This window comes from Eucalyptus grandis, chromosome 7 (genome assembly GCF_016545825.1).
Source record: "Eucalyptus grandis isolate ANBG69807.140 chromosome 7, ASM1654582v1, whole genome shotgun sequence".
Lineage (NCBI taxonomy): Eukaryota > Viridiplantae > Streptophyta > Magnoliopsida > Myrtales > Myrtaceae > Eucalyptus > Eucalyptus grandis.
Genome location: NC_052618.1, coordinates 49,272,023 through 49,288,247, shown reverse-complemented (window position 1 = coordinate 49,288,247; position 16,225 = coordinate 49,272,023). Strand labels below are relative to the sequence as shown.

The 16,225-nt window shown below is 38.9% G+C and overlaps 3 protein-coding genes across 4 annotated transcripts; 1 reads left to right on the top strand and 2 right to left on the bottom strand.

Moving 5' to 3' along the window:
- Positions 1 to 201: 201 nt before the first annotated feature.
- Positions 202 to 3,206, top strand: LOC104454006 (ATP-dependent Clp protease proteolytic subunit 2, mitochondrial). 2 transcript variants are annotated; one of them, XM_039316262.1, is made up of 2 exons: positions 202 to 634; positions 2,491 to 3,206. In XM_039316262.1, the coding sequence occupies exons 1-2, from the start codon at positions 288 to 290 to the stop codon at positions 2,927 to 2,929; spliced, it is 786 nt and encodes a 261-aa protein (XP_039172196.1). In that variant the 5' UTR covers positions 202 to 287; the 3' UTR covers positions 2,930 to 3,206. The 2 variants fall into 2 exon arrangements, with proteins under 2 accessions (XP_039172196.1, XP_010066998.3); XM_010068696.3 differs by having other exon boundaries at positions 202 to 647; positions 2,505 to 3,206.
- An 832-nt stretch (positions 3,207 to 4,038) lies between these two features.
- LOC104454005 (exosome complex component RRP42) lies at positions 4,039 to 7,080 on the bottom strand. Its single transcript, XM_010068695.3, has 8 exons — positions 6,876 to 7,080; positions 6,397 to 6,523; positions 6,243 to 6,299; positions 6,005 to 6,097; positions 5,307 to 5,385; positions 5,001 to 5,125; positions 4,683 to 4,826; positions 4,039 to 4,604 (listed from the first exon to the last, which is right to left on the bottom strand). Exons 2-8 carry the CDS (start codon positions 6,520 to 6,522, stop codon positions 4,368 to 4,370), a joined length of 861 nt encoding a protein of 286 aa, XP_010066997.1. The 5' UTR covers position 6,523; positions 6,876 to 7,080; the 3' UTR covers positions 4,039 to 4,367.
- Positions 7,081 to 8,923: 1,843 nt separating this feature from the next.
- LOC108953839 (protein N-terminal asparagine amidohydrolase-like) lies at positions 8,924 to 13,123 on the bottom strand. The gene is made up of 9 exons (XM_039317882.1): positions 12,927 to 13,123; positions 11,612 to 11,797; positions 11,434 to 11,498; positions 11,225 to 11,324; positions 11,080 to 11,118; positions 10,766 to 10,976; positions 10,126 to 10,303; positions 9,872 to 9,991; positions 8,924 to 9,448 (listed from the first exon to the last, which is right to left on the bottom strand). Exons 1-9 carry the CDS (start codon positions 12,984 to 12,986, stop codon positions 9,340 to 9,342), a joined length of 1,068 nt encoding a protein of 355 aa, XP_039173816.1. The 5' UTR covers positions 12,987 to 13,123; the 3' UTR covers positions 8,924 to 9,339.
- Between the last annotated feature and the right edge of the window lie 3,102 nt (positions 13,124 to 16,225).

The window sequence follows — 16,225 nt, the reverse complement described above, 5'->3', positions numbered from 1 at the left end:
TCTACGATAAAACAACCCTACCTATACAAGTCTATACATTTATTAGAAATTATTATATAATTATAGTATATATATACATCTATATATGTTAAATCGAGTTTGATTATAGCTAATGTAATAATTTCTCAATATATGACGCAATAATGACCGATGCAGGAAACCAAAAACCCCACAACAACAAAACCCCCAAAAAAACCCCAAATGCACTTTGCTCTCTCAAACTCCCCCATTTCTTCTTCCTTTCCATCTCCTTCGTCTCCTCTCGCATCTCCAGAAGAAGCAAGACCATGGCAATGGCGATGCTGAAGCGGGGCTCGATCTCGACCTCGAGACTCCTCTCCTCCGCCGCCGGGAGGGGCCCCGCCGCCGCGGCGGCGGCAGCCCTAGGACCGGCGGGCGCGGCGGCGGCGGCGGCGGCTCGCCGGAGCTACAGCTTGATACCGATGGTGATCGAGCACTCGTCGCGGGGCGAGCGGGCGTACGACATCTTCTCCCGCCTCCTCAAGGAGCGCATCGTCTGCATCAACGGCCCCATCTCCGACGACACCGCCCACGTCGTCGTCGCCCAGCTCCTCTTCCTCGAGTCCGAGAACCCTTCCAAGCCCATCCACATGTACCTCAACTCCCCGGCGGCGCCGTCACCGCAGGTCACCCCTTCTTTTTTTTCTTCTTCTTCCTCTTCTTCTTCTTTCTCTCCCCATTTTGCTTCGGACCGCTAGGTCTCCGATTGGCGAATTGGCTGAAACGAAGGGCCGTCGGATGAGCCTGATTCGTTTCTGGTGTCGTTAGTTACTCGTTGCTTTGTTTGCGGCGTAATGGGGTTTTGCAATAATTAAGAATTGACTCCCTATAGTGCCGGGAAGTGAATGCTTGCGGATGCTACTAAATAGGTTTAACTTGATGCGGCGGTGTTGATACCTATTTCAGTGATGGCTGGCGAATGAATTTGGCACTTGGGGGCTGCTGTTTGATCTATAGGTAGTCAGGGGAAGAATGTTCTGTTCTTTCTCTGGAGTAATCAGTAGAATGATCTTGTTTGATGCTCCTGTGAATTGGAAGAAGAGGGAATTCTGTCATTGAAGGCAAGGGATTGACATGAGGAGAAGCGAAAGTAACTAGTCATGCTTGTATTGTTGGACCATAAAAAGAAGGCGAAACCTTAAGTTTTAGTAATTAATTGGCCAAAAGGAAGGAACTTTAGTGATCCGAAACTATAATTCCCGACTTCTCTCTCAGTCGATCATTCTGTATTCAAATTCACTGATCAGAGCCTTAGATTTTGTCCTCGGTGTCTGCAGTCAGATAGCCTTTCGAGCAGCCTTTGTTATCAACGTAGCTACAAATTCTAGATGATTGTAACCTGCTGATGCACTTTTGCGTCTTTCCAGTGTCTCAACTTTTTGATGGAAATAATACCAAATATGTGAACCAACGTAACTCAAGAGGTAAGCTGAGTTTCAGAAAAATAGTTTTCTGTGTGGATCATCTTGGCTTTCAAATTCACCAAATCATTTGCTCTTACCTACCTATCTTGTTCTATTGAATTCCCCCCCTAGATGTAGATCACATGTCTGTACATAGGTTAGCTTCCCCTTGTTGCTTTAGACAGATATCCGTTTTCTTTGAGAATTTTTCTTCCTGTAAAAGTGCATTTTGTGTTGGGATATCAAATCGATTTTTTTTAGTTGGATTGGATATATCATCAGAAAGAGAAAGATGAGGAGCATATCTTAGATGTGGCTAAGGTGGACAGGATAAGACAAAAGAAAAGTTATATGAAAGGATTGGACTGTATTCGGTCATGCATTGCTGTTGCCAGATTATAGACAATAGACATTATTGGAAACTGAATATCCAACCAACCACTTGTTCTGTTATTCTTCAAAAACAGTGTCCACTTTGTACTTTACCCTTTTTGATTCGGAACTCTTACGGCCAAATGCAACACAAATGATGAGTCCCTTTCTTCTGTCACAAGGTTCAAGATAAGATCGTTGTACATTCTTTCGGGAAATATTTATTCTAGCTTGAGTTCTGAACTTAAGTAGTCTGTGCAACTGTTCTGTCCAACCTCATTGGAATGTGGGGTTCTTTAAGTTTCTCCATGTGTAAGCAATCTGTTCTAACTTGTGTTCCCTGAGTCTGTTCAGATAATGAGCTAGAGTTTCTGAACTTAAGTAGTCTTTACAACTGATCTGTCCGACCTCATATGGGGTTCTTTAAGTTTCTCTATGTTTAGGTAATCTGTTCTAACTTGCATTCCCTGAGTACATTCAGGGTGATGTTACTTCTAGTGTAACAGTCAAGATGTTTTATGCATGTATTTGTATGTGTATAGAACAGCATGTCAAGTGCAATGTATGGCTGTGTGCTAAATTTTAGAGCAATTAATGGGGCACAGTGCAAATACTTGTAAATCAACTTGGGAAGCTTGGGTTCTGTGAAACATTTCAATTCCCGTTCTAGATAAATATTTGAATTGTTGATTAGCTGCTCTGTTGCAGGTCTTGCAATTTATGATACCATGCAGTATATTAAATCTCCTATCAATACTATTTGTTTGGGTCAAGCTGCATCCATGGGTTCTCTCCTTCTATCTGCCGGTGCCAAGGGCGAGAGACGGTCTCTGCCAAATGCAACTATTATGATTCATCAGCCTTCTGGCGGCTATAGTGGCCAGGCTAAGGATATGACAATTCACACTAAGCAAATAATTCGGGTTTGGGACTCACTAAATGCGCTGTATGCTAAACATACTGGACAATCAGTTGATGTTATTCAGAAGAATATGGACAGAGATTATTTTATGACCCCAGGAGAGGCAAAGGAGTTCGGGATCATTGACGAAGTTATTGATCAGAGACCAATGGCTTTGGTGACAGATGCTGTTGGCCAAGAAGGCAAAGACAAAGATAAAAGCTCAAGCTAGGATTCTTGCTTAAGTTAATTCACTTTTTGAACGGTTTTACAATGTTCACAGTAGAATTCTTGTTTTTACTTTAGCTAAGATGATATTGTTTTGTTTCTGAGATCTATAGACGGTGAGTAGGTCAATTGATGTGTGAACTAGATCTTTTACCGTACGTGCATACATCTTTTCAGCCATCTTCCTGAAGAGAATTTGGTAGCGTGAAATGCTTTCTTGGCAGCCATTTCACTTTAAAATAATTACGATGGTAATTGAAAGGCATAGGACTTGGATCGTAGAGGTGTGGGATTTTAATGTGGCAGTATATTTTTTTAGGATCACTTACATTAATTGCTAGCTTTTGAAGTGTGATTATTCCACGTTTTATATCATGTTCTTTCTGATTACGTCCTTCTGAACTGTGATATGCTCAATACTTAGTAATTTTCTCTTGTATCACCTATCCCCAACTTCTCATGGCCTTTGTCGATTGCCTATGGTTGCTGATTAGAAGGATTTAGCAAATTTAACCTCAACAATATCTTGTTTGGTCTCTTCCTGTCTGAATTGGCAATCAGGCATTTGGACATTTTTGTAGTGTCAACAAGTTGATGTGCATTTGAATTACTTATGCTTAGGTTTTTGCTTTTTGCATTACTTTTTACAAGCCCAGAAACGCATACGGTTCTTGTCAATCACAGCATCTTCTCCAATCTCCTTGACCATTCCTCTCAAATACGCGCAATTACCTACAACAATCACTCATTCAACAGAACTCTCAGTTTATGACCCAAAAAAAAAAAAAACAGAACTCTCAGTTGCTCTCAAGGAGTTATATCCGTCCAATGTGGAAGCAACTTGCAAACAATCCTTACTTTCAATATTTTCCGTGGCAGCGTCAGTGGCTCTATTCTTTACCTTCGCATATTATCGACAAAATCTCAACCTTGAGCACAAGGTGAAATCGAACACGTGAAAAGTATTTGGGAGTCAAAAAGGAGATTTAACTTTAGCCAGTCTTAAGAAGAAACTGTGCATTTTTTTATCTGGCATTTAGTTTTTTATTTTTGGCCAACACTAAACTTTAAACCAAAGAAAGAGAGTGCACCAAAATTAACTGTTGAACTGAATGGCAAAAAAACAAAACTTGTATGGACAACAATGGGAAAATAAAGTCCCAGAGCATACCCCAACAGAAACTTTAAATCCTATTACTCGGACACTTCCTCATTCTCTCCAAGATTGATAGAATCATATGCGTTCTTCAATCTAAGTAGCCAGTGAGGACGACAAATTGAAGACATTTTCCAGCCACATACGACACTGGCTTATGCTACAGGTAACTGCAGATTAGATTAGCAAAAGAACAATGTGCAGCATAGCACGGATGTCTCAGAATGTAACAGATCGAGTAGCCATTGACTAAATTACCAAAAGAAGGTAAAGACTTAGATGAGTGTCATTCTTCTTCGACAGCTTCAGCGGCAGATATCTCGGAATCTAACCGATCAGTTAGCTGTTCGCTCACATGCTTAGCCACAGATATCATATCAAGTATGACACTTGGATCCAAACCCGCACCTCCCCGCTTGGTAAGACCACATATCAACCCTTTCCTGTTGATGGAAACAGAAAGAGCAGAGCTCATCTCTGATTCTTCGTCCAAAGTTGCATCTACGATATAATGCCTGCCCACCTGGACAAGGAAGAAGATGAGAATTCGATGGTGACACTAAACAATTCTGGAAGTGGAAAAATACTGAAGTTTCTATACCTTTGTTAATGTAACAATGACAGGAACCCCAGATGTATCGAATTGTAAGAATTCTTCGTCACTGATGTCAAGTTCAGGTTGATCCTCACCAGATGCTTCCGCTGCAACGTGAACTCTGGGGATGCCAGTGTTGCTCAAAGCAGCCTCCATTCCAGAAGGAACAATTGAAGAAATGTCAGAAAAGGTATAAGAGCATACTATTACAAAGGACCATGTGAACAGCAAATTTAATTATGATGTTAAAGGCTTTAAATATGTCGACTGCAGAACCATTTTAAGAATATGTTTGACAAAACAGAACGCTCGACAAAGGTATACCTTGATGGCAGCACCAAGAGCATCTAGGAGATTCCCATCTGAACTAACGACAAGACCGTCGATATACAGATCCCAACAGACTTTTCCTTCCACAACTATAAGAGATGACAAATCAATTCCAGCACCTGTGAAATATAAACAATCAGACCTTTTGATTTAAATGAGGCACTAATACATATTCGATAGCCTGTGGCCAAAAGAAAAAAAGAAGACTATGTTTTCACTAGAAAATGCAGAGGGAGAATGTATAGAGGATATCTATGTAGAAACTGTGGCCTTTTAAACTCTGCACGAAAAGTTCCAAACCTGCTCCACTTTTCCCACCCAAAAGACATCGCTGGAGAGCAACTGAGAGTTCTGTTGACAACTCCTCAGCCCCTCTACCCTGTATAAAAAAATTGCACTGCAGTGTTAAATTGATGAAACTAACAGAAGTAAAAACAATATAGCGAAGGATAGTGACAGTGAAGACAATCAGCTATCAGTCAATTGAAAACTGATGTGCCTATCTATTCTCTAACTGTGTACTGGAAGCATACTGTAGCAAACACAGCGCAATTTATATGAACAAAGTTTCAGGATGTGACTATTTTTTAAGTTTCTATTTTCTAGCTCAATGGGAGAAAATTTAAAATATCAAGAAGCTAAATGAGAGACCAGATGCTGTATAGAAGCATGAATAAATCCCACACTAACCGAATCAAGGTTCAGTTTGAGGGCAGCAATCAGCCAGCTATCAGTTAATTTAAAATTGATATACATATCTATTCTCAAACTTTACCAAACAAGGTGCAGCCCATAGGAACAAAGTTTCAAAATGTCAGTATTTGGCTTCAAATTAACCCTTTCAATCTCAAACAATATCAATCCACTTATTCTGCTAATTCCAAGTCAGGGACATTCAAAAAGAAAATGGGGAGAAAAATTAGAACTAGCAGATCCACGCAAAACTACAATGACTGGAATAGAAATGCTACGAAGCAGCAGAATTAAAAGTATAGGACCTCAAACACTGGAGCGGCAGTTGGGCTGCAATCAACATATATGGAAACCTTCCCTTTGTTGGGTTGTAGTGGACTTGGTCTTCCAATTTCGGCCTGCACTGGAAAACATCAGGAGGGATAATGAGAACCACACTATTAACCAGAAACACCAGGATCCATCCGCAGATTGAGTAGAAACAGAAAGAAACCTCCGCAACACCAACAAAAAGGAAAAAGAAAGATTCACGCTTTAAGCTACCTTCACACTGGCAATGACATCAGTTCCACCCATTCTAACTCTGGCCGAGCCATTGGCCTGTCATACATACAAAACAAAATTCACATTGGTCAAATCTCACCGCATAAACTATCAAGCATGGCAACTTTATGCACTGCCTGCAATTATAAAGTACCTGAGGAATGACCCCGGTTTCGACATATATGGGTCGGTAAGTTAGTCGCTTCCGGCCATCGGAGCGAAGGTCCTGTGCAATGCCCCCCTGTACGAATAGCTTTTCTCCAAGAGATAAACCATTCATCCTGCATAAGAAGAAGAAAACTCTGATTATTGTCTAAAACTAGAACACAAGGAGCAAGGCATAAGATGGTCAAAGAAAACAAGTCTCCCCTGCTTCCAAATACTCAAATCATAATCTTAGGTATTCCCTAAGGACACTCCTCTCTCTCGCAGCCGATATAGAAGCAATTTCCGGCAAGATCATGCCCAACGTGCTTCTCTGAGCACTGACCAGTTTTACAGAGGTTCTACGCGCTCTCACGACTACCAAAATTTGATGAAAAAATTCAAACTTTCTTGATTTCCAACCCAATGCGGATCAATTACTGAGCTCTTGCGCATAATTAAAAGCGACCATGGATATCGCATACTCACCTTGACGTCGCCAGCGAATCGGCGAGCCACGCGCGGACGATCGGCGGCCTGAAAAGGTAACGGAAGAGGGCGCAGGCACGAGCGGAAGTAGTAGAGATCGGAAAAGGGCCGGAGGCGGCGGACGGCGGGCGGCGGCGGCGGGCGTTACGGCGGCGCGAGCGAGGGGAGAGGAAATAGGGTGAGAAACGGAGAGGGAGACCGCGGTCAGGGAGAGGAGATGCGTAAACTCACGACCACCTTGTTCTATTTAGTCCCTGGAATTTTTGTAAAATTTCAACTAGACCCGTCGCCTTTTGATTTGTGCAATTGAATCCTCAAATTATTATTATTATTATTATTATTTTTGTTCAAATAGGTCCTTCCATTGAAATATATTCGGCAATGCATATGCGGTTGTTAAATGCTGACGTTGCATATTACGTGGCAATTGCAATACAATTACTTTCTATAAAACGGAAATATAGAAAAATGGAAAAGAATTGTCGACTGTTAAAAACATTGTGAAGAAGCATGACTCACATGAAGAAAAAATCAGAGTGATACTCCATTCGAGTTATTGTTTTCACTCTTTTTTTCTCCTTTTTTTTTTTCTAACAGCAAAGGTGGCGGGGGTGACCGCCGTGCCGCCTTTTCCCAAATCTCACAAGGGATGCTAGCTACTTGCCATCGGGTGCATGCAGCTGTGGGGCACCTCGACTGTAAATAACCCTTCCCTTCTCATTTATTTGATTTTTTCCTTTGTTTTGAATGTTAATTTTCTAAAATTTGGGAAATAATTTCTTGTATCACTATTGTCACATAGGATGACATGTCAACATTTCATGGCTACTTTCATATCTCCGTTCATATTTTCAACGAAAGTACCAACTCAAATATAAACGTAAACATATTATGAAATTGAGAAAGCTAATAGATTTTGTGATTTGAATCTAATGTCAAAAGAAAAAATTCTAAAAATATGTCAAAAGAACAAAAAAAATTACAAGACACGTTTGGTTAAATTTTATTATTTTTTTTTTGTTTCTTTTAATTTTTTAAACATTTTTTATTTTTTCCTTTCTTTTTATTTTTCTTTTTTCGGCCGGCCAAAAATACGTGGTTGGGCGAGGCTCGGCTCGAAAACTTGTAAGTGTCTCAAGAAAAATAATAGTTAGGAAACAAAAAAACAAAAAAGGAACAAAAAGCTGCCAAGAAATCCATTGCCAAGAAATCCATTAAAAATACTCAAATGTTTCCTAACCAATTTGTTTCTTTATTCTATTTATTTTATTATTCAATAGCTTGTTATTATAATAGAAACGTGGTATTACGGCTTTATCTTAGAGAATCCAGTAATTTGCAAATAAGTATGTTTAATCAATTCTCTGTCAACAAAAAAAAAAAAAAAATCAGGTCTCTAAATTTATTTAATTTAAGATTTAACGATAAGACGTGCAGTTAAGAATAATAAGATGCCAAAGAGAGATATATGGAATTTTCTTGGATATGTTGATGTATAAAGAGTACATGAATATAAGCTTTAATAGATGATTATCAAAAGAAATCAAATAAGACATCCATTATCAAAATAGAAATGAAAAATAAGAGGAAATAACCGAAATATTTGTAGAAGATATCTAAATATCTCTAACATGTACATTGAATATCTTTTTCTCACAATTTTTTAATGATTCAACAGTAAAAGTTAGCCATGTTAACGAAGCTTTCTTTTTATACTTCTATTTGCAGACAAAAGGAAGAAAAAAAAATTACCCCAGGTCATTATACTTTTTGCTGAGTGGATAGGTGTTCAAAAAGGAACTTGGGTGACTGAAAGATTTCTAACAAATATAGCATAGACTTCAGTAGACCAAGGCTGAAGGAAATATTTTGTTTATACTCAACAAATACTCAAGTAAACACGGTTATAAGATTCATTTTCATAGAACTTCCAATCACTTACCACCGTGAGAAAGAGAAAAGGGTCGATTTGGCTTTAAATTCACCATACCCACACTTCATGAAACGTTAGAAGAAATTACCAAAAAATGCATGTTACCCGCCTGAAATGGAAGGACCGATAGAGCGGCTCGAGAAGATAGATCTCTCGACTTACGAGGTAAATGCGGTCGCCATTTCTGCTTATACAATTCAAGCGCTTCCTCAGAATCACAGGATACCGTGTCTGAGTAACAAATCCTCAAGAGGTGTAGTGACCGGGATTATTCCGGGTCGGCCTGCTGCTGTATACAAGAGGTGCTGTCGATGATTCTAGTGCATGTACAAGGGCTTAATTCAAGGCAATAGAAGATGCCAATTTTACAACGTCACTTGAAAGGTAATCACAATTGGGAGAAAGCTATGCCCAGGTGAAAGTTTCTTGTGTATACAATTTCAAGTCCGTACTCCCAGGGCAACTGCCGGTAAGTAAAATGTTTCCCTAAATGGCTTGAGTCTCATTCGCGATTGTCCAGGGAACTTCACGTCAATGACATCTTCTCCAACCTCCTTGACCATTCCTCTCAAATACACGCGGTTGCCTCTGTGGGAAAGTCTCCGTCCAATCTGGGTGTTTAATTATATAATCAAACTGCCTGATCAATATAAACTGACATAAGCAATCAGTTTGTTTGCAAGAACTAAGTAATGCGTGAGTAGACCCTTTGAATTCTGGGTAAATTGCAAGAATGACATATGCCGCACATTGAGAACAACGGCAAGTGATCACCTACAACAATCACCCATTTATGCCACCAAGATTTCATCACAATATATGCCACAGGGATTTCAAGAGTTATATCACCCCAATATGTAAGCAATTAGCCAAAAATCTCTACTTCGAATATTTTCCCTGACAGTGGAAGTGGCTCTTAAGCTAAAGAAAAAAGCTAATCAGTAGAACACCCTTCTAAGTCTGGTTACAGTTGTATTTAGGCAAGAAAGATTAACTCAGAAAGGAGGAGAAAGTCCAGCAGCTATCGCTAAGACAAAAGTCGAACTCTTTATGTTGAACTAACCTCCGTATATTATCAACAAAATCTGGACCTTCAGCATAAGGTGAAGTCGAGCACTCGTCAAGCATTTCAGAGTCAGAAAGGCACTGCAGTGTCGAAGCATAGTAAAACTGACCCCAAGACCTACATTGTGTCAGCAACATATACAAAGCGTCACTGAGACTTGAATAATTTGAAAAGCAAAAGCAGGACAATGTCTGCTTGTTATGTGCATTGGCAATGCATGCTGACTATAAATTTGCCAGCAATCTTCTTACCAATAGCAAGGTGCAATTATGAATTTATCATCTTGAGTATGATAGGTCTCCAGCAACTTGCCCCTCCAAGTCGGGTCATCACTGCAAGCAGTTATACGAATTCGCCGGACAACTTCATCGGGACATCTGGAAGTTCTATCAAAACAGGCGGGGATACAGACCCATTGGATGTCTCTACCTGACGAACACTCAATGAACAAGAGTTTAAATCAAATTGTAGACAGATGAAATGCAAATATTTAACATTTGACGCACAGCCCATAATAATACCATATTAGTGAATTATTGGAACACAGAAAATTGACAAATTAAAAACTCCAATTGCTGAAATTCAGGAAAATGCATTACATCATGACCTTGAAAAGACAGTCAAGAAATAAATAGAATAGCTTCTTTTATTAAAAGTTTGCTTGGATTACAGCACCTAGTCCTGTAATGAGAAGCCAGTGTTGGACTCAAAATAGGCCATCTTGTCAATAGATGTAGTACGTCTCTCAGGAGGTAATGCAGACTACTGCTTTTTATCAAAAGAGAAGATTCTATCGACAAAAAATTGTCCATATTTCCATTGCTCTACTTTTATGTTTCCATCTCTTTATTAAATATCATTTAGAAGAAGGTACCAATGTAATAAAAGTACATCTGGAACAGACACTGACCAGGAACCCAGTAATAATAGGATATGCACGTCCATCAGCATCCGGTCTAGTATTGTGGCCAAGCACAAAGAATGTCTGGATATGAAATTTCTCTCGTCTCCTCAGCAATGTTTCGATCAATTTGATACACAGTGGTAAGGAATAACCGCCCACTTTTCCATGGATTTCCGATCCATCACTATGGTTGATTCGCTGCATACAAAGTTCAACAATTAACACATCAAACTCATTTATTTGCCTTTAAGTGGATGGTACATCCACTGATAATCACTAAGAAGGGGATCTCAGGTCAGACTTTAAGAGAAGCATCCTCAAAACCGCCAATGACATGAACCTGCATTTCAGCATTTAACAAGACTTTGCATAAGAATGTGAAAATAATCAAGAATCATTAAACATCACAGCTTTGCTTTTTTTGATAAAAGATACAAAACCATTACATCCATCTCATCCTGCAAGTCGTGATAAAAAATTTGTGATAACATCTGAGCAAGACCCATTTCCACAATAGCTGGAGAATCCAAATGGGCAATAGAAATCCTGAGATTCAATGGGAAAAAGATGAGCATGCAGATTTAGGGATTTATATGCAACGCAACAGGTTTGTTGTTTCCAAGCCTCTCTTAATTCTGCCGCATTAACTTCATACTTTCCATTTGACCGATTCCGAATGACAAGCCCCACGCATGTAGTTGCTTCATCAGTCCCGACAACCTGTCATGTAGAATGATAACAGTCATTAGAAGTTTTGCAAGTAATAAACAAAGTACTCCAAAGATAAGCAAACATTCCAATTATTCTAAATGAGGAAAGGGGAAGAGCCATACATCCACCAAAGCAGGGTCAACAATAGCATATTCTCTTTGGAATACATAAACACATTTGGGCTGTGTAACGCTCCCCAATCCAGACTCCTCTGAAATGGAAAACCTCTTCTCTGGGGTATTTCTGAATGAATGCGAGGCAGATAATAAAGTTGGGTGGTCTGTTAAAGCAGCTAAGATTTCCAGAACCTGTTGACAAGTAAGAAAGAAGAAGTCATCACGAGAGAGATATATGCAGCGGATGAAACGAGCTTAAACTGCAAAAGAGGTGACATGAATCAGTTTTCACCCCCAAGTTTCTTTTGTTAATTCTTATACAACAGAAAGTGACGTTCATACCCACAGCAATTCAATTCAATTCAACCAGTTACATGCTAATTCTAGTGGAAAGCACAAGTTGGGACGTCCATATCGTATACTTCTCAGTTCAGAAATGGTATGGTTCTGTCCATTCAAGCTGGGAACTCCGTTTGCTTACTCTGTCTTCTGTTAGGCAATGAGGTTTTAGCTAGTTTGGGCTGCTTTTCAATCAAGCGCCTGCTCGCAAGGTTATGTCAAAGACCATTGCTAATCTAATGAGCACGGCGCACTGCTGATTGAATTCTCTTTCCACCTCAAGGTGTTCATCTTCTGGAAGAAATATAGTGGATGAACAAAAAAATAAAGTAAAAGGATTTGGACTCGACATGTGCATACAACCAGGATTCAAACAAGCTTTCGCCCAGAAGATCTTCCAATCAATGTTTTCTACAAATTAATCAGATAAAGTTAACATCGTTTACTTAAAATTTGCAGCGAATCTCCTCGGCGATTGGTTTGGAAGCCGAACACGGAAGAAGATTCGCGAGCTCCTCATCTTATGTTCGCTAACCGGCCAGCCGACAGTTTTCGCAGATCGAGCACAAGAGAGGTGCACGAGCACGGCAAAGCTTAAAACATCCAACTTTTTTCCATTTTTCCCCAACGTTCTTCTCCGTCAATCGTTATCCAACCGCATTACCGCTAGACTTTCGAAGAAGGAAGGACGGAGAAAGCTCCAACGCACGTCGTGTCCGCATTACGCAAAAGCTCCGCAAAGCAGAAAAAGAAAAAGGCCAAGGACTCTCTCTGTAATCATTCTGCCTACTCCGACTGTCGGACCCCGAAACCCGCGAGATCGGAGGAGGGTCGCCCCTCCGTCGCTACCCTATTCAAGCGCGCGATAGGTTCCGCCGTCGACTCCGCTACCTTTTCCGACGAAATCGAAGCTCCGTACGACGACGGTGATCGGAAGCAGCGAGCGACGGAGGGAGGGGGGATCGCAGGGAAGGGGAGTTACCTGAGACGGCGAAGGCGGATCGGAGCCGGGAACGACCGGAACGTCGTCGACGAGGATCATGGCCGGCGGCGCTCTTGACCGATCGATGATCGGACGAAGGAGACGGAAAAAAGACTGGCCGTTTCCTCGGCAGTTCGACTTCAGCAGTTGTACGGAACGTCAGGCGTCACGGCGTTTTCTGAGTTTTGTTACGGACACTTCTCTTTTAAACACTGCAGCTGCTCAAGATAAAATTTAAGATAATATAACAATTATCTTATTCTACATTTAATGCCTACTCAAAATAGGATAAAATTAGATATAAGAAAAATATAAATATTATCCTGTAAAGGAGATGGAATAAAGATGAATAAAATTTTTAATATTAAAAATTAAAAAGTCATTTTCTCAAATAATGAACTTCTTAAATTGATAAAATCAAAATTATATTTCAACATAAATAATAGTTGAATTTTAATATAAAAATTCAAAATACAAAAAAAATAGTTATTTTAATTTAATCTTATAATTCAAATTTAATTCTATTTTATAATATAAATTCAATATACATATAAGACTATATATTTATATTTATTAGATATTTTAGGTGTTTTAGTATTTTAGGTATATTGTATAGTTTGAAGGGGAAGATAAAAGAAAAAATAAATTAATAAAAAATAAGGGAAATAAAAATAAAATAGTCAACAATGTTGAGTGAGATTTTCTCCATCTCTGTTTATAAAAATTTTGGTTTATTTGTATTGATATACTTTTTATACTAAATAGTGTATATGATATGATGTGAATATATCTAATTTTAGTATTACAATCACCAAATATCAGATATGATATAACAAAATTCATGAATTTCACATTTTATTTTATATAATTTTATCCTGATTAGAAATTCGGATTATCAAGCGTAACCTATATTACATTGGATATATGATTAAAATATCCATTTGGCATCTACTTCTAGTCCATAAAATGTGCGACGAAATCAACATTCATATCATTTTTATGTTTTGCTAGAGATGGAGGTTCAGCATAGCTTGGAACTCAAAAGAGTCCTAAAGAAATTTTTATCTTGCCACTAAGAACATTGTTGAATTAAAATGCAGCGTTGCTCTCCTTTTTCCGCGCTTCTCGAAGGTGAGGACCGTAAATGTACCCCCGTCACGTCATCTAGTTTAAATCAATAAAAATATGAGCATGAAATTTTCTTGATGAAGTGCCACTCATACTCTTGACGGTCGAATAATTCCATTTTAAGTTTAGACAATGAGTGAATGATAATAAGGAACGGTTTGGGAAGAAAAGTCAAAGTCCATATCAGTTATGAATCATTCGAAACCGTGCACGAATCATTCATCAAGGACGGGACAGAAGCCGTAGTAGATAAGAGTTTTGTTCTTTCTTTCTTTGACATCTGAAAAGGTGTAATGACTACCCGTGAGTGAATGTTTTGAGTTCAAGATCCGTGGCAACAGCACCACCATCCACTAAGCTTTATTTATTAACTGATCAAATAATATTTGATTCTATTCTTTTTTTATTTTCCGAATTAAAAAATAAACGGCCAAGGCCAGTAACCTCGCTAAAGCCCCATTAGTTGAGCCTCACCAAGACCTACAATCGACAAAAGGAAAAACAAGAAAGAAAAATAAAAGAAAAATAATTTAAAAATTGAAAACATCTAAATTGCAAAAGAATTTGAAGGTCACGTACGAATCTCTATTTCGAGAATAGAAAATTTGTACAGTTATCAAACAACATTTTTCCGCTCATAAACTTGTCTAGGGAACACATAAAAAAAAATATTTCTAAACAAAAATTATTCTCAGGACCAAAAACGTTATCACCCATATTAAACAAGCGTGATAGTGAACTATCAACATTCATTAGGCAAAGATGTCACCAATATAATTCTCTATCCTTTGATCTAAGCTCCGGTCGCAAACCAATGCATGCGCGCTCATGTGAACATCATACACCGGGCTAAAGATAAAAGTAACTAATTTTCACTCATAGAATATCAAAAGATTTGATATATATCAAAATTGCAATGAAAATGGCACGCTGGTCCCCAAAATTACAAAATCTCCGGTTTCTCTGTGTCTTGCTTGCTTCGTTCATAAATAAATAAATATAGCATCACTAACATCCCCTCCGGTATCACATCTCACTCTAATCACAGTGAGTTTCAATACTCTCCTCCGCCGCCTCATTCGTCATCATTGAACGTCTTTTTTTTTTTTTTTGATAAATGTAAGAATTATATTGATTTTAAACCAGAAAGCTATATAGAGCTATACAGCGAGATCTCGGACCCAAAAACTTACACTCACATAGACAGAAGTCAGAGTAAGTGGAAAGGGGCTAAGGTAAAAGGAAACAAGCCAAGCAGCCAAAGAAAACCAGCTAGCCTACCCTGAAAAAGAGACCAAAGAGGGTACAGCAAAACAAAAGAGAAACCCAAAAGCCCGCAATTGAACATCGTTTTCTTCCTTGCAACCTCCCGAGAAAACAACTTCTATTAGACAGAAAGCAACAAAGAAACCATAAAAGAGAACTCCAGGCTAATTACGAAATAACCAACAGAGCACACATGTAACGTCGATATTTCTTGCGTTGGAACATTTTAAATGAAGTTCACCCAAAGGGCCTGATATCATCAACGTCAAAAGACTATAAAAACCCACAAGGGGCAAAAGATGAAGAAGTTGCAGATCGATTGAGTAGCGCCCCAAGGAATAGCACACTCAAAAGAAAGTCTCCAATTATAAGCTCCATTACCAGCAATATTAATTTTATGGATCATTTTTCCTTATGTAACAATGAAAGCGCAATGTTTTTTCACTGGTAAAAACTGATAGTTCAACCACATAATCATAAGAAGTACCTGTGCCAGATGCTGCCATGCTTTGTCTGTTAGGCGTCCCACGCCCTCTACCACCATCAAAACAGCCACCTCGACTGTAGCTGCCCCTCCCCTTCTCTTCTATTTGATTTTTCCTTTCCTTCGAATTTTAAGTTTCTAAAATTTGGAAAACGAATTTTTGTATGGCTATAAGATGACATGTCAGCATTTAATGGCCACTTTAGTGTCTCCATTTATATTTTTAATGGAAGTACCAACTCGAATATTAACATATATATTGTGAAAATATTGAGAAAGCTAACAAATCTGATGTGAAGATAAAAAATTACTAGAGAAACTAACAAAGGAACTATAAAGACACTGAAGACTCATGTAGTTTAGTCCAGCATTGATACCTCTTCTACTAGGAGAGTTAATCACCAAAAAATCCATTATGATA

What these genes read in the sequence shown, in the direction of transcription:
- LOC104454006 (XM_039316262.1), top strand. Translation starts at nt 288, where the DNA reads ATGGCAATGGCGATGCTGAAGCGGGGCTCGATCTCGACCTCGAGACTC. An exon ending in TACCTCAACTCCCCGGCGGC is followed by an intron (nt 635 to 2,490) that starts GCCGTCACCGCA and finishes ATTGTTGATTAG; the next exon opens with CTGCTCTGTTGCAGGTCTTG.
- LOC104454005 (XM_010068695.3), bottom strand. Translation starts at nt 6,522, where the DNA reads ATGAATGGTTTATCTCTTGGAGAAAAGCTATTCGTACAGGGGGGCATT. An exon ending in AAACCGGGGTCATTCCTCAG is followed by an intron (nt 6,300 to 6,396) that starts GTACTTTATAAT and finishes TATGTATGACAG; the next exon opens with GCCAATGGCTCGGCCAGAGT. An exon ending in CTCTTGGTGCTGCCATCAAG is followed by an intron (nt 4,827 to 5,000) that starts GTATACCTTTGT and finishes TCTGGAATGGAG; the next exon opens with GCTGCTTTGAGCAACACTGG.
- LOC108953839 (XM_039317882.1), bottom strand. Translation starts at nt 12,986, where the DNA reads ATGATCCTCGTCGACGACGTTCCGGTCGTTCCCGGCTCCGATCCGCCT. An exon ending in ATCCGCCTTCGCCGTCTCAG is followed by an intron (nt 11,798 to 12,926) that starts GTAACTCCCCTT and finishes ACTTGTCAACAG; the next exon opens with GTTCTGGAAATCTTAGCTGC. An exon ending in ATAATTGCACCTTGCTATTG is followed by an intron (nt 9,992 to 10,125) that starts GTAAGAAGATTG and finishes GACACAATGTAG; the next exon opens with GTCTTGGGGTCAGTTTTACT.